Source organism: Primulina tabacum, chromosome 8 (assembly GCF_025594145.1).
Source record: "Primulina tabacum isolate GXHZ01 chromosome 8, ASM2559414v2, whole genome shotgun sequence".
In the NCBI taxonomy this organism is placed as follows: domain Eukaryota; kingdom Viridiplantae; phylum Streptophyta; class Magnoliopsida; order Lamiales; family Gesneriaceae; genus Primulina; species Primulina tabacum.
Window position 1 is genome coordinate 5,706,504 of NC_134557.1, and position 26,573 is coordinate 5,733,076.

Here is a 26,573-nt window from a genome sequence, read left to right on the forward strand (position 1 = left end):
TACCTGCAACGTATGTATTGCTTACTAGTATAATAAAACAAGTTGACCAGAGTTTGAATAATAATCTATAAATAAGCAATAATATTCTATACTTTTTTTTAAAATGATATATTTTATTGTATTTGTTATAAATGTAGAATGTGTTCTATGGTCTTTTTTTTTAGGATAATATATTTGCTAACGAATTGGTTTATTAGGTCGAAAACGAGTCAGGTTCTGTAAGATCCATCACCCAATCTAACTCAATCCCGTTCATTCAAATGACAACTTAACTAGACTCAGTGTCATCCCTAACTGATAAAAAAAGTTCGTTATGAGAAATTTATATATATATAGAATACTTTCAAGTCTTTAAGATCAATACATGTACCATATCACTCAGATACTTAGTTCATTCATAGTATTATTGACTTGAACAACGAGGGGACTTCTCACACGATGGAAACCGTCGGACCAAGTAATCGAACCAAAATCATATCTCCCTCTGCTGTTTTTCAATGGTTTCAATGTCACAAGGTATGTTATTTCTTCTCTGAAAACAGAAAATATCAAGATTTCTGGCCAGACCGTGACCTCGACCCCATTTGGATTCACGATGCTAACGAAATATATCGCTGTCTTCTTGTGCCCAACGTTACGGACTGTCCGTTTAATCGTGGTCTCCTGTTTGAGATTAAGAACGGTGATCGAAGGGTAATTTATGTTCCAGTTTGGTTGGTATTTGCTCGGGCATCTCGGGCATGTGTTGGTCATGACCAAGGATCGTATTTGTTCCTCGGTGTAGTTTATGTTACAGAGAAAAACGATGTAGTCTTTAGCTGTCATATCGTAGATTAGTCCCGGATCTAAGGCCTTCACTGGATTTATGTGGCCAGCACCTATGTCAAAGGGATCAGCAGATTTTGTTGTTCCTTCAACTGATATTGTCTCACCAGTTATGTCAACATTGTAAGCTGTGTAATCAAATTAAATATGTCAATCCCAATATGTAGAAGTACCGTAGAACTATTCTAGCCACCGCACAAAAGTCGTTGGTTACCAGTGGTCATGATAGCGGATCTAATAGCAGCAGGGGACCAGAGTGGATGCGCGGATTTAAGGAGTGCGACGACGCCGGAGACATGAGGGCAAGCCATGGATGTCCCCGAGTCGAATTTCCAGGCGACTGAGCTATTATCAAATTCAAATATTGATATTAATGGAGGAATACGTGGAGGCCATGCTGCCAATACGTTGCTCCCTGGTGCACTAATATCTGGCTGCATCCATGCATCATACGAAATAATTCGTTGTATAAGTTTGATCATATACATATTAACATATGATAACTTGAAGATTATATATATATACACAGGGTGCATGGCAATATATCACCTTCAGAAAATCTGGAGAAATTGAGCTTGGCCCTCGAGAAGAAAATTCCGAAACCACCGGTGCCGGTGACCTTTTAAAGGCCGTTTCACTTGGAAAGATCCGCACTGTTATGTCACTTCAATGCGCATATATTTCACTCGAAAAATCAGATATTTTTTTAGTATATATTTATATTATGAATCAAGCAATACACACAAAGTTTTGCATGATATGTTTGATTGATCATCAGTTATTATTAAGAATAGGCAAAAAATAACTGATTAAATCTATAAACTTTTTAACTGTGCGTGATCTTTGTAAATCAAATCAAATCAAATGCAGATATGCAATACGTTATTCTTGAATATTTTTAAAAGTTTCGTATACGTGCATGGAATATCACGGGTTCGCGAGCTAGTAAATTTTGTCCTAATTGACTAACTCACTCGGCGGATCGGTAGATTTTGGTGCCTTGAATGACATCCATGCGTACGACGGGGATTATACTGAGAGCCGCAACCGGCCTGGTTAATGGTTGCACGCATATGAGTGCCGATGCATCGGCTAGATATGCTGCGTACTCTGCATCTTCACAATCGAGTCCTCCATCGGCCACGAAACAGACGAGGACCATACCCGATACATAAGTATTGTTCCAGGCTTTTTCTGTACATTTCCTATATACGTGCATATACATATCCACTTAAAACAACGCAACTTTCGATTGATAATACAATATAAATATTATTTGAGAGGGATAGTACGTACCCGCCTTTGAAATAATCTATGGCTTTTGCTAATTTTCCACTGATGTGGTTGCGTATCAAACCTTCACCCTGCACCGCCATGAAAATGGATTATAATTTGTATAGGTACGGTATGTTTTAGTACGGTCAGTGAGATGCTACTAGTGGGTTAACTTGTACGCACAGTAAAATAGCGGCTGTCGTCATCATCCAAAAGGATCTTGGTCGGAAAAGTTCGATCCATGGTGGAAGAAGCAACACAGATGCTCCAGGGATTGACATTCACCACAAGGCCCGGATCCGGGCCGCTGTTACCGGCTGAAAATATCACACTCACACCCAATTGCATGGCATGGAACGAGCCAATATCAAAATCTGATGCAAAGAATTCCTGCAACGGTGGCCTACTTCTACCAATAGATGCCGATATAATATGTACTCCATCGCATAACGCGTCATCGAAAGCTGCCAAAACGTCTTCTTCCCTGCACTTTGCTTCGTGACTTACGTTCCAACATACTTTGTAAACTGCGAGTCTAGCCCTGGGGGCTCCTCCTCGTGCAATCCCCTGTGCAAAACCGTGTAAACTAGCATTTTTCGCTCTCGATCCTACTGCTGTTGAAGCCGTGTGTGTTCCATGCCCAACAGCGTCACGAGGTGATACGTATTCGAAATTTTTTGTTTTATTAATCTTCCCAAATTCTTTCTCGAATCCTCTGAGGTAATAACGTGCTCCTATGAGTTTCTTGTTGCAATGCTTTTTGGGATTAAACTCTTCCCCTGCGACACATTCTCCCTTCCAATGCTTTGGTATAGGTCTCATCCGTGGTTCCTCCTTGAAGCTAGGAGATTCTGGCCAGATACCTTAAAATTTTCCATCCCAATTTACGAGCAAATTTCATACAATAATAGTATTGAATTTTATATGAGTATCAAGAAAAAAATGTTTCTACTTCTATCATTGTCGTGGCCCGTGGGACTACCTGAGTCAAAAACTCCAACAATGATATCATCACCATATGCAAGTTGTAGTGGAGTTCCTTCACTTTGATCCAGGGTAAGACCCATAAAATCCCAGCTTCTTGTTGTATGCATCTGCAGTGTTTTGCTCTTGAACACAGAGATAACTCCTCTTGTATCTGCATCAGTAAGATACATACATACATATATATTACACACGCATGGATATATTATGATGAGCAATTTTGTGTATATATCATGTTGCATGATAGCTTCTTCATATCCTGGGTGTGCATGTGATGTATTGGGCCATAATCCGAACAAGAGCACATGCCGGATCGACAGACTACTCTATGTCACGACTTACGAGTAAGAAATCTCAAAGTTATATATTGTGATCACTCCACCACATATTGTGGAACCTATGCAGTACAATATGCACATGCAACTGCATCTACACATACATAGATTCACACAAAGATTTTAGTGTTTGGGAGCTTGTTACTGCGTACTCTTTAGAGCCGTTGCTTGGCTTGCATCAAGAGTCGCAGCAAAGCCTGAGAACGCGCGGTTGTAGCTGTAGACGATGGCTTCCTTTGCTTTTTCTTTGCTAAATAAGTATAATTGGGGTTAGAAAAAGTCGACAAAAAGGCGTGTTAATCTGAGAAATCAGAAAAATGTTGGATATGATTAAGGGACCTTTGAAAGACAACAGTGAGAAGCTGAACATGATATTCCGTCGCAACCAAAGGATCATGGTTTTGACTGTTGTGACCTAAGTAGACAATGTGAACCTGTGAGAAACATGAAGCAACAAATTCAATATGAGACCAAGTTTAATATATAGTTGAAGCACAAAATTATGTAGGCGATATATATATATATGCTACTTAATTACATGACTAGTAGATGTCGAGTGAATTGAATGAAGTAAAAGTAAGAGGGAAGACAGAGTCAAAAAACAATGAAAAGAAGTAGCCATTGCCTCAGTGCACAAAAGCATGGGGGAGAATATCGAATGAAGAGGTATATAAATAGGGAAAATAAATTAGGCTGACTGGTGTTTTAGTACACCTACCTTTCATGTAATTACTATGACAACACTTTCCTCCCAACTAAAAAATAACGTTTACTCCTCCCACTCTCATTTGTTCTGCATATACGCATTCGTATAATTCATGCGAGTTTCATTAATTTTTAAAGGAAAGGCATTTGCATCTGCATTTTTTTGGTCTTAGAATTGGTACCGACAAAGAACAGGGGATTGTCACCCAAAATGGAGCTAAAAAGGTTAACAAATGCCCTTCTGAGCTGATCACCTCTGGAAGCCAAAAGTACATAAAATTTATCAGCATGAAAAAAATGAACATTTACTCATTTCTAGGGAGCCCTTTACTTTGTTTTTATTTTATAACCAAATTTACTTTCCTCGACTCCTGAGAACACTTCAACGGCCAAGGTTGATACTAAACCTAGCAATAGACCCAACATGAATTAGTGACAATCAAGTGGCATCATACACCTATCTATTTTAGGTCATTTCTATGTTTTTTCTACTTTTTGAGGCTAGCTAGAATCAAACACTTACCACTTAGGAGTAGCAAATTAAAATGCATATCATATAATAGGTGTAGCCTGCACTCATGGGCAATTTCCAGCATTGTCCTCCACGAATACATCTATAGGCCAGATTATGAGTGTCTACTACAATATGTTTACGTGTTGCTCTGATCATGAATATGATCAAACCCAAGTCACGATTTAGTTATACTTCAATAATCAGCAGTCTGCTTTAAGTACATATTGCATCAAGATGCACTTTTTTGCAACAATCCTAGACATCTAAGAATCGCCCCACGCAGACAATAGCTCTCACATTACATGAAATTTATGCACCAAAAGACATCATTGTCTAGATAGCTAGATTCTTTCCCCCCCTTGAATTAAGCGTCTTGCGTTGCACAATCGCTCTGCATTCTTTTACGGCACGCTAACTTCCAAGAATGAACTTCACATCATTGAGCCTACAAGCGAAATGTTTTGCTTTAGTTTGTGAGGTTCCTTCTTGTGGAGGGGTGTGATTTCATTTCATATATGTTCATCATGATCTAATCGAAGTGATCCAACGTACGCAAGCAGTTAGCTTGTGAGAGCATTAACTTTTACTGCAAACCTAAGATTATCTGTCTCCATTCATTTCTATTAAGATAATTTTTTTATCATATTGCAACTGCTAACTGATATATGAAATCATATCTATAGTTAATGATTAAGAATATGCATTTGGCTTGAATCTTGATACTGTTTTTCGAAGGCAATCTTTGCATTGCTCAGCATTGCACTTTTTAATGCAACCAGAGAAAACTTTGTACTGAACTAAAAGGGCTAAAAATCCTGCTCTCCTACTCAGATGTTAGAATATGTTACTTGACATAACAGTTTTCTACTTTTATGTAAATGAAATTGTATATCTCAGCACCTGAGGCACAGTACAAATCTAGCCACTTCAAACTCAACAACCAGTTAATCAACTGAATGCTGCATATCTTGGAGAATTTAAGGTTCTTATGCAACATGCAACTGTGATCATTCAAATGATATTTTGCTCATGAAAATGGGATTCTTCAAGAAAGTTACCACTGGTCCGGAGCCAGGAGAGTCTATTGCATCTTGATATTTGCTGCTAGCTACAAGTATGCATTCATGTATGTCTGTCTCTAATACATAACACTCATACTTAACAAAACAGAGAGGAACTATTAATGTACATACTAAGTATATCTGGAGGGAGGAAGCATTCATGCTGATAATGAGGTAGATTTGTGCAAAAGTTCGGTTCGCTTAAACTGACTTGACCAAACTAGGAAAATCAGCTATAAATTTATAAAAACATGTTAGTCAGTTTCAGCTCAGTTTCGATTATTTTCTTCCAAACCAATGTTTAAAAGAAATTTGTCTTATTCAATTCTTGAATTTGAGTTCTCTTATATATATATATATATTATATATATATATATAATCTTTTGATAATTCTATATTGTTTTATTAAGTTTAAATACTTAAAGTAACTAATTTTAGTGTCATGGTCTGTTTTGATAATTATATATATTAATAAAATATTAAAACTTTAATGCAAGTTATGTGCAGTTCAGCAGACAGAGTCATTGTTTTTTTGGGTCATTTTTTTATTCTTTTATTTTCAATTTATTTTTAATTTATATATCAAAATTACAGTGTAGTCCTTCATTATTTCTTATAATTATATTTTGATCGTCATTTAAATATAAATCAAATGAATTATAAAAAATATTATACAATCACACAACGCGTGCATCGGTGTACTAGTACATATGAAACATCTAACTCAAGAATTGAAAGAAAAAAAAAAAGAGGGAAGAAAACGACACAAAGGGAACCGAAGACAATTAGACAAAACAAAGCATATATAATAACGTTTAAGGAATTAATTAATGTCCATTTAACAATCAACATCATCATATCCATGGCCATCATAAGACCACGTTCTCCTCCTCCCACGCTTCAAAAACCTCCTTTCCAAGGGCTATTTTTCCTTGGTTCAAATTACTTTTTCGATAAGACCATGTTCAAGGTTCAAGTTTGTAACTCCACTGATAACTTCATTTCAAGAGATATCTTTAATTATGAATTTTTTTTATTTCATTAAATAACTTTGTGTTTAAAAACAAAATAATTAAAAATAAATTTTATAAATATAATTATTTTAGGGAACAAACACAAATATTGAACAATAAATTATATCAATAAATCGGCAATTTATCTTTAAATAAATAAATACTGTTAACTAATGTAAAATTAATATTATTGTTGAAAATAAAAATGTTGAATGTTGAAAATAAGAGTTGTAAGTATTGAAAATTAGTGTGTAATGATGTATGCAATGATGAATTTATTTTTGGATTATTTTCAAAGATATTCTGTAAATAGGCCTTTCAATTTGTGAAGAAACATACAATTGAGTATAGAAAAAATTTTATAAAATGTGTAGTTTGATATATTTTGTGAGTTTAATATTTTTACTTTTTACCGTAAGTTTTTACTTTTGTCCATTATAATTAAAAGATGCATTTTTGTATTATTATAACTATAAGGTGTTGTATTTGGGTACTTATGGGGAAACAGGCCCGGCCCATCACTGAACCTCCCGCTCGGCCCATCACTGAACCTCCCGCCCGGCCCATCACTGTGAGGACCGCGTAAATGGCAATTTTGCAGTTGAATAAAAATTCGAAGTCGCTGATGAAGACTGGCGGATCGCATAAACAAAAAGAACTATCGGAACTTTTCAAACAGTTTGAATTATGCTGCGATCGGAAGGGATCTTGGATTTTTAAGGTGCTTGCGTATCGGAAGTGGCTGCTGTACTAATCATCAGAGTTGAAATTTGTTGGAGTTCCGATGGAAAAATGCCGAAATATGTTGATTTGTGTATTAGTTGCATCCACGTTTCGAGCGGTGGCTGCATCGTCAACCACTTCTGATCGTCAAATCAGAACTTTTCTTCACCATCTTAATTTTCGGTGCCCGTTGTCGATCCCCTCTTCTTCTACTCCATTCATGGTATTATTAGTTGTTTATTTATTGAACTTTTAGTTAGTAGTTGGTGTTTTTTTCTCCTTGTTTCTTTTGCTTCTGGAAGCTGAAATTTGTCATCCTCTTGAGGGTTTTTCGAGGGTATCTTAATAGTGATTATGATTGTCCATCGGTGCTGTAAAGCTTCTTCCTTGAGCTGAAGATTCTGGTGTAAAATATGACAATTTATGAGCTCTTTCAGCCAATATAAGAATTATTTATTTTTGCCGCAACCTGGTTTTGAAATCAAGATGAAAAATTCGAGTGTTAATCTTGTTTTTGTAGAAGCACCGATATCTTCATTTAGGAGGTGTCGCAATAATTAACGTTTTGAAATAATCCGCAGTTTTCATTTGCCAAGATGGTTACTACGTATATTCCTGACCTCCAGCTAGGGTAACTGATTTAAATGTCATGAAGAAACTAGAAAGATCTCATTCATTTAAAATTTTAGAAGTAGCACCCAGCTACAAAGATGGGCTAAAATATGCTGCTCGATTAACCAAGTGTTATCGTAAAAAAACTGAATGGAGAATTATCTTGAACAGCGGACAGTTTTTGAAAGTTTTTTTTTCCTGGGTAAATGTTTCCGTATCTCACAACCATGATTGTGATAAATTAATTATGCTACGCTTCTACGGGATGGCAACGCCTACACTAACCACAAGTGGTTTAGATGTTTCTTTTGCGAAACTTAAATATTAATTGGATTTTCTTTTTTTTGTTTGTTTATATAGATGTGCAGCTTTTATGGTTTTATATTTTTCAACAACTCATTTATATAGTTTATGTGATTACAAGGTGGATGGAGGATCATTTGAAAAATTTATGAGCGGTGGAGAAAATAAAGGATTCACTGCTGTGCTGATTTATGCTTCCTGGTGTCCTTTCTCTAGCATCTTTTATTCGCGGTTTAGTACTCTCTGTTCCCTGTATCCGCAGATCAAACATCTTGTTATTGAGCAATCTTCAGTCATGCCTAGGTGGGTGTTTTTTTATCAATACCGACGTGATTTATCATTGCATGCTTTCAATCTTCAAAGCGCCAGTTTTATGCGAGATTTACCAATCCCATGATGTCCGAGGACTGTTGTAGATATATCCATTGTATATTTTCATATGTTCTGTGCCTCCTCAGCTGGTACCTATGAAGGACTCGTTAATTATTTGTCCCAAGAAGTCATACCTCTATAAAACTTGTAACAAATAGTGCGAACTTTGACCAAATTTTCTGCCGAACATTGAGATTATCCAAGTCCAATAATGGACGACTGTTCTTTGCTGGGACTTTCCACTGTTTTAATTATTCTTGAATTTTATTTGGACCATAATGTAGTTACTTGTAATTTTGTGAGTGTTTTAATGACGACAGTTGCGAATATATTTTTATGGGAGTGTTTTGTGTCATCAAATAATGGATCTCCTTTTTTCATGTACTATGAATTTATCCATTATCTGTTGAGGAGACATAAACACATGTACACCTCCAGTTGGTGTATGACCTATTTTCTTTATTTAAGTTGTAGAAATGCCTGAATTTAACTTGGTTGTTCTCTTTTTCAGTGTTTTCTCTAGATATGGAATTCATAGTGTGCCCTCACTGCTGATTGTACATCCAACAATGCGAATGAGATATCAAGGTCCAAAAGATCTCCAGTCAGTCATAAGCTTTTATAAAAGAGCTACAGGTAGCACCAGCAGTGTAATATTTGTCTTTTTCTTGCTATTGATTTGTGTTCACAGTATAGTTATTCGATCTGTTGCAACCTATGACGACTGAAGGAAAATATCTGGGAAGCTAGCTAAATGTGTTCTCATCCTGAACTTTGAGATCTTGGGTGATGTTCAACATTTTCCAACTTTATTCATCTGAATTTATGAGCTTAGAAGTTGACTTTTTTCATTTTGTCTCATAATCTTGTTTCTTTTGTTCGAGACATGTATGGATGAACCCATTAGATTAAATGCTACTGAGTTTTACATGCTATGAATTGCTGTTGAGTATATATGTGGGGCCGGGGGTCTTTCAAGCAAGATTAGAAATTAGTAACTTTTCATTTTCCATCGGCCTTGTTTGTCCTTGAAGGGACAATCCTTGCGCTCTATGAACTTACTTTTGCTGCAACGCCTGTAAACCATGAATTATGAGCAATATTTTCAATCAAGTTTTGGATTTGATTCGTCTCCTCCTCTCATTCACAAATCCTTTCTCTGCTTAGGGTTGGACCCAGTGGTGAATTTGGTTGAAGATGAAATGAAGAATGATCTGAACTTGTTTCAGCTATGGAATGGAATGTCATGGAAGGAAAAGTTTTCGAGAGAACCGTATCTACTACTATCTATAGTCTTTGTCTTAACAAGGGCTTCTTTATATATCTTCCCAGGAATTGCATCTTGTATAAAGGCACTGTGGGTGGCATGTGTCTGTCATCTAACTCTGGGTATTTTTGGAGGGCATGTTTTACACCCAATCGACATCAAGAGAGTTTGGAGCAAGTTCAACCTGTTCAACACTAGGAACTTCCATAAAGGAGCTAGAAATGCTCGAGTCTGGGCACCATCACTGGCCTAAGTTTCCTTGTGCAAGGGTATTGCCTTTTGAGTACCTTGTATGCCAGTCGTCTACTCGTTCTGAAACAGATGAGCTGTAGAATTCGATGTATCATTAAGTGACAAGACAAACAACCAGCGTACTTTGGTTTTTTTCCCACATATGCACTCGGTTGTACAGCATGCTAGTGAATGGACAAAAGTCCCACAAAGCTGTCCAATTCTTGGGGTTGGGATTTTACTTTTTGGTGACTTGGGCAATTGAAAAGAATATCCTCCGGTAGAACTGTATCATTGATTTGCTGATGAACGTGATATTTACTGGAACATAATCTCAGAAAAACCCAGCGGGGATATTTTGCAAAGGCGGGATTGTCTGAAAATCGATTGGATGCTAAGACCCGAATGTGAGATTTCTGTTTTTCATTCATGAAAAGAATGTTTTTTAGAACGTAATTATGATATGACAACGGTTCTTGAGAAATATTTGGTGTCATTTCTCAATCATTGGTGTATACGAATAAAAACGAAGGCCGTTTGAATTTTGGCACAAAAAAATTTTAAAAAAGAAAAACAACGAGTGTATTTTGTATTATATTAATTTTGTAACTCTCTTTATGTAAGAGAGAGAATGAAAGATTTGAGACATAGTGAGAATAACAAAAAGACAAATTGCGAATAACGTTAACCATGCAATGGGCAAGAAAATATCAGTACTCGTGGATATAAATATAGATATATTATATATGTATATGTGTGTGTGATAAGCTCTCATTGCCGTAAACCGAAAATGTATCGGTTTATTTCATTCTACATATGTGAGCATTGCCTCCATGATATGATGGATGGTCAAAATTTGCCCATACATATATAGGGGACCCACTTTTTTTTTTTGAAATTGTATGTGTGGCAAAATCTTACCCGTTGAAATTGAAATGAGGATAGTGCCCACATAAGTAGGATCTCATTAACAAAATATACCGAGTGATATGCTAATTGGAACCCAAATAACAAGTTGGAGGCAATCTAGGAGTAACCATTGCTGCAAGAGGCACAGCTTTCTGCAAAGCTAGCCCAAAAATCTCCTCCATATCCATTTCTTCACCATCAAATTTCCAATCAAACGAGTGAACCAAAGTCCCCAATATACATTCCATCATCGCTACCCCCATTCTTGTTCCAGCACAAATTAAATCCTCCTCCCAGCTCTGAATGGGATCAGCTCGAAATCGTTTCCTTTCGGATCCATCTTCACATACCTTTCAGACACTACAAGAAAAATGATTTTTCGCAGCACGTCATCAACAGCGTGCATTAAAAGCACGCTGCGAATACTACTTTTCACGGCGTGCACCCATATGTGCGCCGTTAATAGTGTTGCACTTGATACTATTAACGGCGTGCATTAAAAGCACGCTGCAGATATTACTATTGACGGTGTGCATTAAAAGCACGCTGCGGATAGTAACTTGATACTATTAACGGCGTGCATTATAAGCACGCTGCGGATATTACTATTGACGGTGTGCATTATAAGCACGCATCCGCAGCGCACAATAAATGCACGATGTTCATAATACTATTAACGGCGTGCATGTTTATATGTGCTGTTAAAAGCAAATCATTTTTTTTAAAAAAATTGTGTTCAGACATTAACGGTGTACATTAATAGCACGCCGTCAATAGTATTATTCACGGCATGCATATTATTAGCAGGTTGCGGAAAATGAGTTCGAACCGTCGATAATATAGCGACGGTTTTCAAGAAACCGTCGCCGATTTAAATTCGGCGATGGTTTTCATTAACCTTCGCTAATATACGTACATCGGCGACGGTTTAATAAACAACCTGTCACAAAAAATGGCAAATTCTCTATTTATATCCGATTTCCGTTTCATTTTACTTCACAGCACTTAAAATTTTTCTCTAATGATACGATTTTAGAGCACTTAAAATTTTTCTCTACTTATACGATTTTATTTTCGATTTAGATACGTGTTTTTGTTTCAATTTATGGTTAATTTTTTAATTGTTAATTAAGAGAATGAGTATTAATATTATAGTTGTATTGTTAGTTTTTATAAAAATATATTAAATTATAAAAGTAAATGTTTTTTTATTTTTACGCAAAATTTAGCGACGATTTTGGAACTGTCGCGAAATTTTAAAACTGTCGCTAAATTTAAAGACCGTCGCTGAATTAGAGACGGTGTTGAGGTTTTTTTCCGTCGCTAATTTGCGATGGTTTTGTCAAAAACCGTCGCTAATATTTTATTTTTTTTTACTATTAACGGCGTACATTGCACGCTGCGGAAAGGTGTATTAACGGCGTACATATGCACGCCGTTGATAATAGTATTAACAGCGTGCACATGCACGCCGCGGATAACCTTGAGCTTTTAACGCGCGCTGCGGAAAGCCGTTTTTGTTATAGTGAGACAAGAATCTCTCGCGGTTGAAATCCAATGGATTTTCCCAAACTTGAGGATCCCTTCCAATTGCCCATATGTTAACGCTGAGTCTCGTGTTCTCGGGTATGTAATATCCATTTACGGTGCATGCTTCGGCTGAAATGCGAGGTAGGTTTAATGGTATCGATGGGTGCTTTCGTAACGTCTCTTTGCATATCGCTTGCAGATAAGGAAATTTGGGTATGTCGGACTCCACCAGAAGGCGGTTCCGGCCGATGACCCGATCCATTTCATCGTGTGCCTTGCGCAGAGTTTCTATCAAATATATTAAGAGTAGTTAGTAGTTAGATAATCAGTTAGACAACGGTTATACTCAATAGTTATAATAGTTTCTATTAATACAAAACTCTAAAAACTCTGTAAATTCATTCATGAAGATTACGTTCAATGAAGATGATCTCTCAATTTGAGAGGCTCGAAACTCTCGCGTAATATGGTATCAGAGCATTCGCACATCTCTTTCAATCTCTCGTAAGTCTTCATTTCAATCTCTCGTAAGTCTTCACAAATCCTTGAGATAAGGATTCAATGGCTCCAGGAAATTCGTCTGAAGCTCCTCGCGCAAGTGGTCAGTCCGCCATTGATGATCCCATGAGTCCTTACTTCTTGCATCATTCAGATAATTCAGGTCTCACGTTGTTATCACAATCGCTTACGGGAGACAATTACTCGACTTGGAGTAGAGCAATGAAGATTGCACTTTCAGTCAAGAACAAATTTGGTTTTGTTGATGGAACGATCGTCAAACCTTCAGAGGTCGATTCAAATCTTCTCAATTTTTGGACTCGAAACAACAATATTGTAATATCTTGGATATTGAATTCGGTATCTAAAGAAATCTCTGCAAGCATTCTTTTCTCCGAATCTGCGGCTCACATTTGGGAAGATCTCAAAGAAAGGTTTCAACAAAACAACGGGCCAAGAATCTTTCAATTACGGTGTGATTTAATAAATATGCGTCAAGAACAACAACCAGTGAGTGTCTACTTCACGAAGCTTAAAGCTATTTGGGAAGAATTGAATAACTTTCGTCCGATCTGTAGTTGTGGGAGATGCAATTGTGAAGGGGTTAAGAATATGGATAATTTTTCTCAGATGGATTACGTCATGAATTTTCTCATGGGTCTTAATAACTCTTTTGCTCAAATTAGGAGTCAAGTTTTACTACTTGATCCACTTTCTCTAATCAATCGTGTTTTCTCATTGGTTGTCCAAGAAGAACGCCAGAGAGCAATTGGCTCTCGTCCCTCTGTTCATAACTCTCCAGGAGACATGGCATTTGCACTAAAAGGTGATCGACCACAAAGACAGCATCAGGAACGAGGGCCCGCAAGGTTCACTCGTGAAAGACCCTTCTGTACTAAGTGCAATGTCAATGGGCATACAGTGGAGACATGTTATAAAATCCATGGATATCCCCCAGGGTTCAAGTTTAGAGGAAACATCACTAATCGGCCAAATGTGGTCACTGCTAATCAAATCTCTGGAACACAGAATTCTTCCATGTGATATCGATGATGGTCCAAATAAGAATGTATTTCAGAGTTTCAACCCAGAGCAATTGCATCAATTAAGGCTAATGTTCGATCAACATCTTTCTGCAGTTGATAAGAAACACGATCTTTCCAAGGGATCAAGCAATGTTCACAACACAGGTATATGTTTATCCACATATGCTCATACTGATTTATCTTCTTCATCATATTGGATTATTGATTCCGGAGCATCCCGACACATATGTTCTAATGCGTATTGGTTTAAATCACTCCAACCGACTGATGGTTCCAAGGTTACTCTGCCGAATCACACAACCATTGATGTCAAGTTTTCCGGTGACATTGAACTAAGTGAATCTTTATTTCTTAAAGATGTTATGTTTATACCAGATTTCAAGTTCAATATATTATCTGTCAGTTCACTTCTTGCCACTGCCAAGTCAATGATCACTTTTTAATGTGATTCGTTCACCATCCAGGAAGTATTAACGACGAAGATGATTGGCAAGGGTAGGAAAATAGATGAACTCTATGTCCTCGATGCAAATTCAGTCCGCCAGCATCCATCTGTCAATCAAATATCAGTTGAAATTTGGCATAGCCGGCTTGGACATCCATCAGTTAAAGTCATGAATACGCTAAAAGATCATATGCAATGCAGTGTACAGAGTTTAGATAGTTGTAAACCTTGCTTCATTTGTCCATTAGCTAAACAAAGAAGACTTGCGTTTATATCGCATTATCACATGTCTACATCTTCTTTTGATCTTGTGCATTGTGATATCGGGGTCCGTATAAGGTTCCAACACAACATAATCAACGTTACTTCTTGACTTTGGTAGATGACTGTACACGTTTTACATGGGTATTCCTACTTCAATACAAATCAGATGCACTCAAAGTTGTGTCAAAATTCTGCATTATATTTATGGTTGAGACTCAATTTCTCAAGAAAATCAAAGCATTTCGTACTGATAATGCAAAAGAGCTGGAGTTCACCGAGCTATTTCTTGAAAGAGGCATCACACATCAATTCTCGTGTGTGCAAACACCACAACAAAACTCCGTAGTCGAAAGGAAACATCAGCATTTACTAAATGTTGCTCGAGCTCTATTATTTCAGTCTCATGTGGATGTCAGTCTTTGGGGAGAATGTATGTTGACAGCAACTTACTTGATCAATCGGGTGCCCTCTCCAACAACTCAAAACAAGTCACCTTATGAGCTCTTATTTCAAAAATCTTTTGATTATTCGTCCTTACGAAATTTTGGATGTTTAGCCTTTGCTTCTACCCTAGCTGCTCATCGAGATAAACTGTCACCTCGTGCTCGAGCTTGTGTTTTCTTGGGCTACCCTGCAGGTATTAAAGGCTACAAACTACTAGACATCAACAGCCGTGAAATATTTGTTTCTCGGGATGTTATATTTCATGAAACCACATTCCCATTTCTGACCATTAACTCAAATGGTAATATCGATCGTTTCCTGATGTAGTTCTGCCAATGTCTCATGTTACACCAAACCTTGACACCTTGGTTCCTATCACGGCCGAGACTCCACACTTCACCGAGTCAAGTAATGACTCTCCATCTATGGCTCAAGCTCATGACCAACAAATGTCAATACCTCTTCGAACTTCTTCCAGAATCACACAACCTCCATCATATCTTCGAGATTATCATTGCAACCTAATGAAGTCCAACAATCCCTTGAAAGATGAATCTTTATATCCACTGAGTTCGTGCATCTCTTATGACGCATTGTCCCATTCTTATCGCAATCTAGTACTCAATGTGTCTTCACAATTTGAGCCTCAATTCTTTCATCAAGCAATCAGCCTTCCCCAATGGCGAACTGCCATGAAAGATGAACTCGATGCTATGGAAAATAATAACACATGGTTGGTTGTTCCGTTACCAAATGGAAAACACTCCATCGGCTGTCGATGGGTTTACAAAATTAAATACGCTTCAAATGGATCGGTTGACAGACACAAGGCGCGCCTTGTAGCCAAAGATACACCCAACAGGAAGGTGTCGATTTCTTTGAGACTTTCTCACCCGTGGCCAAGTTAGCAACTGTCAAAGTGTTGTTAGCACTAGCTGCCAGCCAACATTGGAAGCTTGCTCAATTGGATGTGAACAACGCATTTCTCAATGGAGATCTGTTGGAAGAAGTCTACATGGACTTACCACTTGGCTACCCTAAACAAGTTTCACACAATGATTCGTCACAAAAACTTGTATGCAAACTTCACAAGTCGATTTACAGTCTTCGTCAAGCTTCTCGACAATGGTATACTAAGTTTTCTCAAGCGCTGCTTCAATCTGGATTCACACAATCTCAATCTGATCACACCTTGTTCACCAAAGGCGCAGGCCAATCTTTTATGGCCCTCCTTGTATATGTGGATGACATTATCATTACAGGTCCATCATCAAGTCTCATTCACTCCTTAAAGGTGCTTCTTCAAGGACACTTTAAACTCAAAGATTTAGGTTCGTTAAAGTACTTTCTTGGTCTTGAGATAGCTAGATCACAGCGAGGCATTTGTCTCTCACAAAGACACTACACTCTAAAGCTATTAGAGGACACCGAGTTTTTAGCAAGTAAGCCGGTATCAACACCAATGGAGCCCCGAATTCGTCTCAACAGCATTGATGGTGAGCCACTGGAGGACATCTCACAATACCGTAGGCTCATTGGACGACTCCTATATCTCACATTATCGCGTCCAGACATTACATTTGCGGTTCACAAGCTTAGTTAATTTGTATCTAAGCCCCGCACGACTCATCTACAAGCTGTGCATCATATTTTACGTTATCTAAAGTCAGCTCCTGGTCAAGGCATTTTCTTTCCAACGTCGTCTTCCACTCAGCTGCGAGCATTCTCTGACGCTGATTGGGCATCTTGCCCTGACACGAGGAAATCAGTAACGGGATTTTGTGTCTTCCTTGGTGATGCATTAATCTCTTGGAAGGCAAAGAAACAAGCCACCGTTTCCAGGTCATCTATCGAAGCTGAATACAGAGCATTGGCTAGCACCACCAGTGAAATCTCATGGATACTCCAATTGCTTCGTGACTTTCATATCTTGCCACCATCACTAGCAATCTTGTTCTGCGACAGTCAATCGGCCATGCATATCGCCACTAATCCAGTCTTTCATGAACGAACCAAGCACATAGAAATAGATTGCCATTTCATTCGAGGACGAATCCTAGATGGTTCGATCAAGCTGCTGCCTGTTCGGTCACACTCCCAACTCGCGGACATGTTCACAAAACCGTTACCTTCACCTACACTATCTAATTTACTATCCAAGATGTCCATCACTGACATTTATAGTACATCTTGAGGGGGGTATATCAAATATATTAAGTGTAGTTAGTAGTTAGATAATCAGTTAGACAACGGTTATACTCAATAGTTAGAATAGTTTTTATTAATACAAAACTCTAAAAACTCTGTAAATTCATTCATGAAGATTACGTTCAATGAAGATGATCTCTCAATTTGAGAGGCTCGAAACTCTCGCGTAATAATTTTCGGGTTTTTCAGCATCTCCGCAAGAGCCCATTCTATTGCGCTTGATGATGTATCAGTTCCAGCAGTAAACAGGTTCTGCATGCAAAACATATACTTAAATATCACGCAAGTTCACATGCATAAATATTATATAGTGAAAGTCGAAAAATTAATTATTGGTAACCAGTAATAGTGCCTTAAAATTGGTTGTGGTAAGCCTCTCCTCCTCAGGATTATCGACATCTTCTCGATTTGAGTATATAGATGTTCAGCTGCTCTTTTATCCACCTTTCAAAGGAATATATTTTCTTTCCCTTGTGATCTCTGTGCTGCGTTTTTGCCATAACGCGGAAAGTAAAATAAGCATTTTTACTCTAGTATGATAGGAAAAGACTCGTGAACCCCACTCCATATGCAGTTTACGGTTTGGTGTTTAGTTTTCTATATTATTAAATTTTGTTCGACGGGTCAACCTCATACTGTAGCTACACAAGTGTCATATCAGTATCACGTTATAAAAAATACTTAAATTTCAAAACTAACGAAATAAAACTGAAATTTAACAAAACAAAGTACTAAAATAGCAAGAAAAACATATATAGATATTGAGTTAAAAATTTAAAATTCTCTTAATTACAATGGACTTTGTAGTTGGGATTTAGTATTTAAATGTTTTATTTAAGAAGGACTAGGCTTAATATAGAAATTAGACTTTTAAAAGAGATGTAAAAATTTCAAATTTTTTTTTATAAAAGATTATTATGGCATAAATTTAACAAAGCTCCTTGTGTCCCATTCGACTTCCTTCCCACACCAACCTAAACCATCCGCCCTTTCGATCGGCCGTTGCTTGCTTTTCTCCTACCCACAATATTCTTTAATAAATGCACAAATATTGGGATCAAATTAGGGTTTCTACAACCACTACTCATTTGGCTCAGTGGTATGTTATTCCCACAAAATGAGAATGTCTCGGTTCAAGACTTTCCCACCATCATTCCAAAAAAAAAAATTAGGGTTCGACAAACTAATACCCTAAAGACATGATTTGGTGAATGAATGAGATTAAAGATCGAGCTTAAAAACAAGTGCAATTGAACTGCATTGAGCATATATTTAGCCTCAATCGCAGTTGGTGGCTTCTTTTAGAATATTGAGATTCAAACCTTTCTTGATTAAAAAAGTTTAATAAAGCAATGGAAGAAGTTGAGGGTATAATACTCCAGGATATATCGGACCTATATATATTGTCGTGCTCGGGACTTAAACACGTATAATCGTGACTCTACAATAGATAAATCTTATTACAACTACTCCATGTCCGTCTTTTCTTTGTTAAAATGGTTTATCTAAGTTGCTAAAAGAGTCTAATATTATAACCATTTATCAATCAATTGAAATAACCTTCATTATCCGATGGAGAACTATTGTATTACAATCACCCGGTCTCATTCTCTGAGTACAATGTTCTTGTAGCACCTTGCACGACTCATCTATCCACCAACGCTTAGAATAGGTGATCTCTGCTGGTTCAAGAGGTGGTCCTGTGTATATACCAATTTATTACGTAGATTCAAGAGGTACTGGCTAACAAACATGCACGTATCACTTTACTCGGTATAGCAATTTATCTCTCGGATTTTTTTTGGCACATATCTTTCAGAATTTTTGATAACACACAATTCACTGTTCCAGAAACTAATCTATATTTTTTTTATTATACAATAGGTTAATCAAGATGTTGTCTCTCGCAAGCACTTGCACAGGTAGTGCAAATAAATCAAAGACCCGATTTACACTGAAAATGCTTGAATTATGTCTGAGCACGACTTGCGCATGTTGAATGTCAGACCTGTCCAACATGGGTGTCTGTTGGCTCTCCGGCTGGCTGGCCTTTCACGTGGGTGACTTTTGGCTTCCATGAGCCTATAAATATGCACAAGTCTTGTGCTCAGAGACCTTATGTTCCAGAGACACACCACAGAGAAGTTCTCCTGTTTCCCAACTACTCCTTCTATTACCTGCTTGGTTTCCCAGATTATTAGGTGTAGTCATTTTGCGCTAAGTTTCTCCTGTTTTATCCTGAGAAACAAATAGAAATCGTAGTCCTCAGAGACACACAACAGAGAAGCTTTCTCCCTTCAGTTGTTTCTCAACTATTCCTTCTATTAATTGCCTCATTTCTCATATGACTCGGTGACAACATTCAGTTCGACAATATATCTTGTTTACTGTAGCCGATTAATTCATCCGTTCATCTCGAATCTTACTTTGCAATTTATGTGGGCCAACAAAACTCTCTGGATAACACTACACATACTCAGAACCAACGTTTAAAAATAATAAGCATCGAGATCAAGCATTAAGCATCAAATTTGTTTAAAAATAATAAGCATCGAGATGAAGCATTAAGCATCAAATTTTTAGTTTTATTAGTCAGAATGCAGGTATAAAAGAGTATTTTTAATTGAAGACTAGATTTTCAAAAAGTTTTAGTTTTACCAGTCAGAATCGAAGTATAAATAATTTTTAATGAAGATTAGGTTTTTCAGGTTCTTTCGACGTATTTTATAACAAGAGATCTACGGATACTTATGTTTTACACTCTGATCGACTTATACTCACTTTCTCTTGTCTCCATTGTGTCTTCCACTAATTTCAGGCCTAACGACAGATGAAATGATGCATAAACAATATAAATTTAAGGCCACATACATAAAAACATATTGGAACGACCGTAACGTTAAGTGGAAAAATGCGATTCTAAAATCTATAAGTTTGTGTTTACTAAGATTGGAGATGCGGCGGCTTCTGTTTTGAAGAAGAAAAAGAAAATCATAATTTCACATGAGACAAGAGCCCAACTATTAACTTGATTTCCCAGAAACACGATGCCTTTCTTGGCACATTGAACTGCAAGTGCCCAATCGCTGATTCCAACTGAGCTCGTCTTGCTGAACATTTGATTAATCGTTTTTTCTCAAACACAGTTACATAAATAAAACTCACAAAATTCCAAGTTACCTAAAGTCCAAGTCTGCCGACAAAATTTTCCAGTATATATGGGAGCTGCAACTTCTAGAGATCGTGGAAACACATTCATCAGTTCTTCTCAACGCTCCTTATTCTTAGTAAACACATTCATCAGTTCTTCTCAACGCTCCTTATGCTTAGTAACCGTATCCTGAACGAAAAGGGTAGGCACAAAGTTTAGTGACCTCACGTGTTTCAATAAAGAATATGTACTGGAGTTTGTTACAACTAAAAATACATACCTGAATTGTCCATTGGGCTCCCTGCAGCAACTGGCTCAGGCTCCTTGATCTCGACAACTACACAATCGGACATCAAAAACGTCTTCGCCACAGATGATGCATGTTCTAAGCAACATCTGACCACCTGCATCAAATAGATGGAAACTCATCAAGCTTCAGAAATTATGAAAATAAGAATTCAGGACAACCGAGGCATGAAAAGGATCCACAGAAGTTTGAAGAACAGTAGTTAAACATCACAGCTCCTTCCAAAAGATTAAACAAAACAGCTGGTTGAAAGAGAAATGTGTTGTTAAGTTAAGACAGCTAAATTCATCGAGCCTCAATGACAATCCAGAACCACTGTGGCATGGTTAGGTGCATACATCTCAGTTTACAGCAATAATAATGCTATACGAAAATCTAGGAAGAAATATCACAAGATCAAGGCCAGAAATATCTTGTATCTTCCTCGTCAGGAAGACAGCAACCAATCATTACATAAATCACATCATTCATCATATTGGACTTTTTTAAAGCACACTTGTTTTTCTTAAGCTGGAGAAAGTTTTTATATCTTCAGATAATTTTAAATTCCCCTCTTCGTTTTTCACAAAGAATTATTTCAGTTGATTGTAGCTGCTAAACGCAAGATTGAATTTGTGGAAGCGATCGAGTAAAACATCTTACCTTAGTTGGATCTATTATCCCAGCAGCCATTAGATCTTCGTATTGTCCAGTAGCAGCGTTGTACCCATATTTAGGATTGTCACTAGATAGCACCTGAGACACAAGCCAAGATAAAAAATATGAATTTGGCTGGGGTATGTGGCCACAGAAGATTGTGTTCACGTGTCCAAGTGAGTGCAAGTGCGAAAGGAAAATCCAATGAAACGATTCTGTTTTTTAATCCACTGATCAGACCACGACTAATCATTTTCATGTACCTTCTCACTAACAACACTTCCATTAACACCAGCATTTTTTGCTATCAATTTCAATGGGTAACTCAAAGCTCTTTTGACAATGTCTGCTCCAACCTGCAAAATTGTAATAGAATAAATCATAAGTTAAAACCTTCATGGTGACGCAAATACAGCGGTGATAAAATCTGCACCCTTCTATGAAATCTAGTGTCATCCAACATCATTTCACAAAAAAAAACACAGTCAAGAATGAAAGACAAGGGCATAACAACAGAAACATATTCTTTAGAAATCATAGGACGAGATGTATATAAAAAAATTCTGGTCCCAAGCTGCAAATCACTAATCTATTTAAAATATGTTAAAAATATGTATAAAAAAAGATACTTAAATTATCCAGTGAAGGAAATCAATGTTAGGATTAGGGACAAACTGTTTATTAGGCTTTTAATGTGAATAAAAAAACAGGTGATTTAAGAGGCAAGATATATGTGATTTAAGAAGCAAGATATATATGTGTATGCGCGTGCACATATTCCTTTTAATTTCCAAAAAAATCTCTGAATTCCCAAATAATATCAGACATGGTCCATACACATATCTGCACAACGTGTTCTTCATTTTTAATTTAATTATGGGACAAGACACATAGCACGTCAGACATGTAACCAATACGTCCAAGAATGCACGTGTGCTACATGAGCCCAACATCGTGCAACATATTTTGTAAAGTGTCTGTGCACAGTGCACTATAGTTTCAAATAGTAAAATTATAGAGTTCTTACCTTCTCCTCGTCATTTTCAAGAGTTTCCTTAAAAGCATCAACCTTGGATGCAAGCCTCAGCAATGTGCATCCACCTCCAACAACAATTCCTTCCTCAACAGCTGCCTGTGAGTTAATTAAATGAATAATATTATACACGCACCCAAACCACTAGAGACTCAGAGAATGGCATTCAAACTTGATCGATACTGCTTACCTTTGTTGCATTGAGAGCATCTTCTACTCTGAGCTTCTTCTCCTTCAGTTCAGTTTCAGTCTGTGCTCCAACCTAAAAACCAAGTTGTATAATGAAGATGCTGCCAGGGTATGATTCAGCTTTTCTCAGATAAATTAGGTGATTCTTTCATTGAAATGATGCCAATTATAATAATTCATTCATTCAGCTGCCAGGGTATGATTCAACAGTTCTCATAAAATTGTCGCATTGAAGATGATGTAAAAGTCCTTTATCAAAAATAACCTGGATCACAGCAACACCTCCTGAAAGCTTTGCAATTCTTTCATTCAGCTTTTCCTTTTCGTAATCTTGCTCTGCCACCTGCTCGAAATATAATACACCCGCAAGTCATTCAGACAACCATTCAGCAAAGTCCACAAAGCAGTGCACATGCAAGGCAAACGGACACACCTCAATAAGATTTTTAATCTGAGCCACACGTTTATTGACAGCTTCCTGAGTGCTTCCATCACCAATTATTGTTGTATAATCCTTCGTCAATACCACCTTGGCAGCATGGCCCAAAACATCCTTGTCTGCCTGGTCTAAAGTTAGCCCAACCTCGTCCCTGATCACAGTTGCTGAATCAAGAATAGACTTTCTTAGTTAATAAAGAGCACACATTACTCACAAGATGCGCATATATAAAGCAAGAGAAGAAAAAAATCATACAAAGTTACCTCCCGTCAAAATTGCAATGTCATCGAGATACTGACTCTTTCTTTCACCAAAACCAGGAGCTTTGAGAGCAGCAACCTTCAGCGCTCCCCTAAGTTTGTTCACAACGAGAGTTCCCAGAGCTTCTTGTTCTATATCTTCAGCAACTATTAGAATAGGATATCCACCTCTGATAGCTTCTTCCAGGACATTTATGAGATCTCTTGCATTGGTTATTTTCTTGTCAACCAGTAATAACTACAATAGCAAATCCAATTGCCAGGCAAGAAAAATGTTAAGCGTCACTTCTTGAACATCAAAAAGTTTCCTGCAAAAATGATATATATATATATATATATTCCTACCTTGCAGTTCTCAAATTCAACAGCCATTTTCTCACTATCAGTGACAAAATATGGAGATATGTAACCACGATCAAACTGCATTCCTTCGACAACATAAAGACTATTTTCTGCACTTTTTCCCTCTTCAAGAGTCACAACACCTTTCCTACCAACTTTGCTCAATGCTTCAGCTATCATATTCCCTACTTCATAGTTATTTCCAGCACTCACAGCAGCAACGTCTGCAAGCTCGCTATCTTCCACCTGCAATGGATCATTTGTTTCACTGTCATAGCATTCATTTCTCAGCCATCTATTCACTTATCAGCAATTACACCAAAGAAATTCTTACCACATATCAATTGAGACTGCTAGAACACAAATATAGATTACCTCTTTTGACATTGATTTCAGCTCAGACACCAAGGCCTTGGCAGTCTTTTCAATTCCTCTAGTGATAAGGACAGGATTTGCACCAGCTGCTACTACCTGAAGTCATGGATAGAAGTGCAGAAAGAATTTATTGAGTCCATTTTCGAATAGTCAAGGAAACCTAGAAGCATAAAATGCTCAGACATACCTTGACACCTTCAGCGATCAGACCCTGAGCAAGCACAACAGATGTTGTTGTTCCATCCCCAGCCAAGTCATTAGTCTTTGCAGCAGCTTGCCTCACCAATTTAGCACCAATGTTCTCCACAGGATCCTCTAACTCAACCTATACGTGCATCCACACAATGATTTCACATAAACCAAACATAACTCTTGAAAAGATATGTGTTCAAAGAAAACATAAGCACAGCCTGTTTTGTACGTGTATATCAGTTACAGCCTGGAAAATCGATCGGTGAACATCTCAATGCCAATATGAAAATATGGCTCCAAAGGCACCGGTTCACTAATAAGTTCGATTATTGGCGTGCAGGAAAAGATGCAAAAAAGAGTCTAATCTCAGGCACTTCAGCAATCACCAGTACAAAATCCAAAATGAAATCAAGAAGAGCATGGCCAATTTGCACACTCATTTACTATCCCATAATATCAGACAAACCGAAACCAAAAAAAGTGCATGACTCGTGTACCTCTCTGGCCACTGTCACTCCATCATTAACAATTTTCGGGGCACCATACTTGCTTTCAAGGACTACATTCCTTCCTTTCGGTCCAAGGGTAACACCAACAAGATCTGCAAGTTTGTTAACCCCATTCTAACAACAAGAGAACCATCAATCAATAGCCATTTAGGTAAAGACATCTTCAATAAGGTAAGTAAAAACTTCACCTACTCACCTGCAATTTCTTTATAGTTGAGCCATCCTTGTTGAAAAGTAATTCCTTTGCAGCAGCTGTCACTTGAAAAGAACGTGATCTCCGTAGAAGGCTCTTCTGTCTCCCAAGTGAACCAGAAGATATAGAAGCAAGCGAGGAAAAACCTAGCAGATGAACCAGTGAGCTTCTCATCCATCACCCGGTTGCCCGGAGCAGCTATGGAACCAATAGAAGCAAAAATTGATGCCATTTGCTCCTTACGCCTGGCATGGGGAAGGGTAAAAGAGGTGTTATTTCCAAATGTATGCCTCAGATTCTAATGGTTCACGAGAAAATTGCAATCATAACACGAACCGAGAAAATTGCAATCATAACACCAGCAAGTTTTGACAATGCAGAGCAATGCCAAAGTAAGAAGGTTCCGACATGCTATTCAAGAATTTAACTTCACAATGAACCAAAAGAAATGCAGATGGTTGAAATGTCCTTAAAACAACGGATATTACAGAAATGAAGTGTTCAATCTATCGATAATCACATCTCTACTCAAAAGATCCAGTCAAGAAACAAGTCTCCATTGATAAAAAAACTAACGACTAAAAGACCACACTAGCTCAATTTTCATGAATCAAAGCAGAATCTATCTAAAAACAAAATATACGTATCATTATCACTGTCTCAATTTTCACAAGACAGTAAAACCCACTATTAAAACAGCATCACCTTTAAAATTCAGAACCCATAAATTAATTTACCATAGAAACCGATTAGATTGCTCACCGGAAGATGAATGAAGAATTGGAAGCTAGGTTTGCTGTAGTAGCTGAAGAATGTATGGGATACGTAGTTGGCGAACAACAAGAAGAGGGTTTAAGTAGAGTGGTGGCCAAAGCAGAAAGAGTAGATATTTTTTGGTCCTTTTTCTCAATCAATCTTAGCCGTCCATTTTCTTTTATTGATGGAACGGGAACACTCTAGAATTTCGGCACACGAGTGCGGCGCTCTATTTATTTTTTTTATTAATAATGATGATGATGATCATATAATTAAAATTTTGCTGCAATTTTTTAAAATAAAAATTACATTTGTAACCAAGAAGAGTTCCCAAACAAATAACAGGATGAGAACATGAATAAGCAAATTTTGTTAGACTCATTTGACGTCTCGAGTGCTTATCCCAAAAATGTCATTTGTTGAAAGAATGTTCTGAATTTGTGAGATCATCAAGCTCTTCCAAAATATTATAGAAATATAGACAAATTAGTAGAAGTCGATATTTTTTAACATGATCTCACTCATTCCCAGCTAAAATTGAAAAGAAAAAGAATATATAAAACTAATCAAGCAAAATAATTAACCAAAAGATATAACAAATCCAGAGTACATTGATAATCTTGCTGA

General features: G+C 37.3%; 4 protein-coding genes across 4 annotated transcripts; 1 reads left to right on the forward strand and 3 right to left on the reverse strand.

Moving 5' to 3' along the window:
• Positions 1 to 378: 378 nt before the first annotated feature.
• On the reverse strand, positions 379 to 3,671 carry LOC142554331 (subtilisin-like protease SBT3.18; the record flags this gene model as incomplete). The annotated part of the gene is made up of 8 exons (XM_075665009.1): positions 379 to 953; positions 1,040 to 1,259; positions 1,375 to 1,489; positions 1,800 to 2,030; positions 2,122 to 2,189; positions 2,284 to 2,963; positions 3,083 to 3,238; positions 3,572 to 3,671. Coding segments are annotated over 8 exons (2,145 nt in total), but the record flags the coding sequence as incomplete, so codon positions are not given.
• A 3,649-nt stretch (positions 3,672 to 7,320) lies between these two features.
• Positions 7,321 to 10,466, forward strand: LOC142553307 (5'-adenylylsulfate reductase-like 5). The gene is made up of 4 exons (XM_075663469.1): positions 7,321 to 7,658; positions 8,472 to 8,653; positions 9,234 to 9,358; positions 9,890 to 10,466. Exons 1-4 carry the CDS (start codon positions 7,497 to 7,499, stop codon positions 10,240 to 10,242), a joined length of 822 nt encoding a protein of 273 aa, XP_075519584.1. The 5' UTR covers positions 7,321 to 7,496; the 3' UTR covers positions 10,243 to 10,466.
• Positions 10,467 to 11,212: 746 nt separating this feature from the next.
• LOC142554332 (flavonoid 3',5'-hydroxylase 1-like) lies at positions 11,213 to 12,921 on the reverse strand. Its single transcript, XM_075665010.1, has 2 exons — positions 12,612 to 12,921; positions 11,213 to 11,469 (listed from the first exon to the last, which is right to left on the reverse strand). Exons 1-2 carry the CDS (start codon positions 12,919 to 12,921, stop codon positions 11,213 to 11,215), a joined length of 567 nt encoding a protein of 188 aa, XP_075521125.1.
• Positions 12,922 to 20,575: 7,654 nt separating this feature from the next.
• LOC142553308 (ruBisCO large subunit-binding protein subunit beta, chloroplastic-like) lies at positions 20,576 to 25,434 on the reverse strand. The gene is given in 15 exon segments (XM_075663470.1): positions 20,576 to 20,904; positions 20,996 to 21,119; positions 21,665 to 21,757; positions 21,922 to 22,014; positions 22,686 to 22,790; positions 22,882 to 22,953; positions 23,146 to 23,223; positions 23,314 to 23,483; positions 23,583 to 23,817; positions 23,925 to 24,167; positions 24,297 to 24,392; positions 24,484 to 24,621; positions 24,986 to 25,111; positions 25,194 to 25,325; positions 25,327 to 25,434. Coding segments are annotated over 15 exon segments (1,815 nt in total). The 5' UTR covers positions 25,423 to 25,434; the 3' UTR covers positions 20,576 to 20,890.
• Between the last annotated feature and the right edge of the window lie 1,139 nt (positions 25,435 to 26,573).

Bases quoted from the DNA above. Each gene is read 5' to 3' on its own strand.
- LOC142553307 (XM_075663469.1), top strand. From the start codon at position 7,497: ATGGAAAAATGCCGAAATATGTTGATTTGTGTATTAGTTGCATCCACG. The intron at 7,659-8,471 runs GTATTATTAGTT...TGTGATTACAAG, and splicing joins CTTCTTCTACTCCATTCATG to GTGGATGGAGGATCATTTGA. The intron at 8,654-9,233 runs GTGGGTGTTTTT...TCTCTTTTTCAG, and splicing joins CAATCTTCAGTCATGCCTAG to TGTTTTCTCTAGATATGGAA.
- LOC142554332 (XM_075665010.1), bottom strand. From the start codon at position 12,921: ATGGATCGGGTCATCGGCCGGAACCGCCTTCTGGTGGAGTCCGACATA. The intron at 11,470-12,611 runs GTTATCCGCGGC...AGGTATGTGAAG, and splicing joins GCGCGCGTTAAAAGCTCAAG to ATGGATCCGAAAGGAAACGA.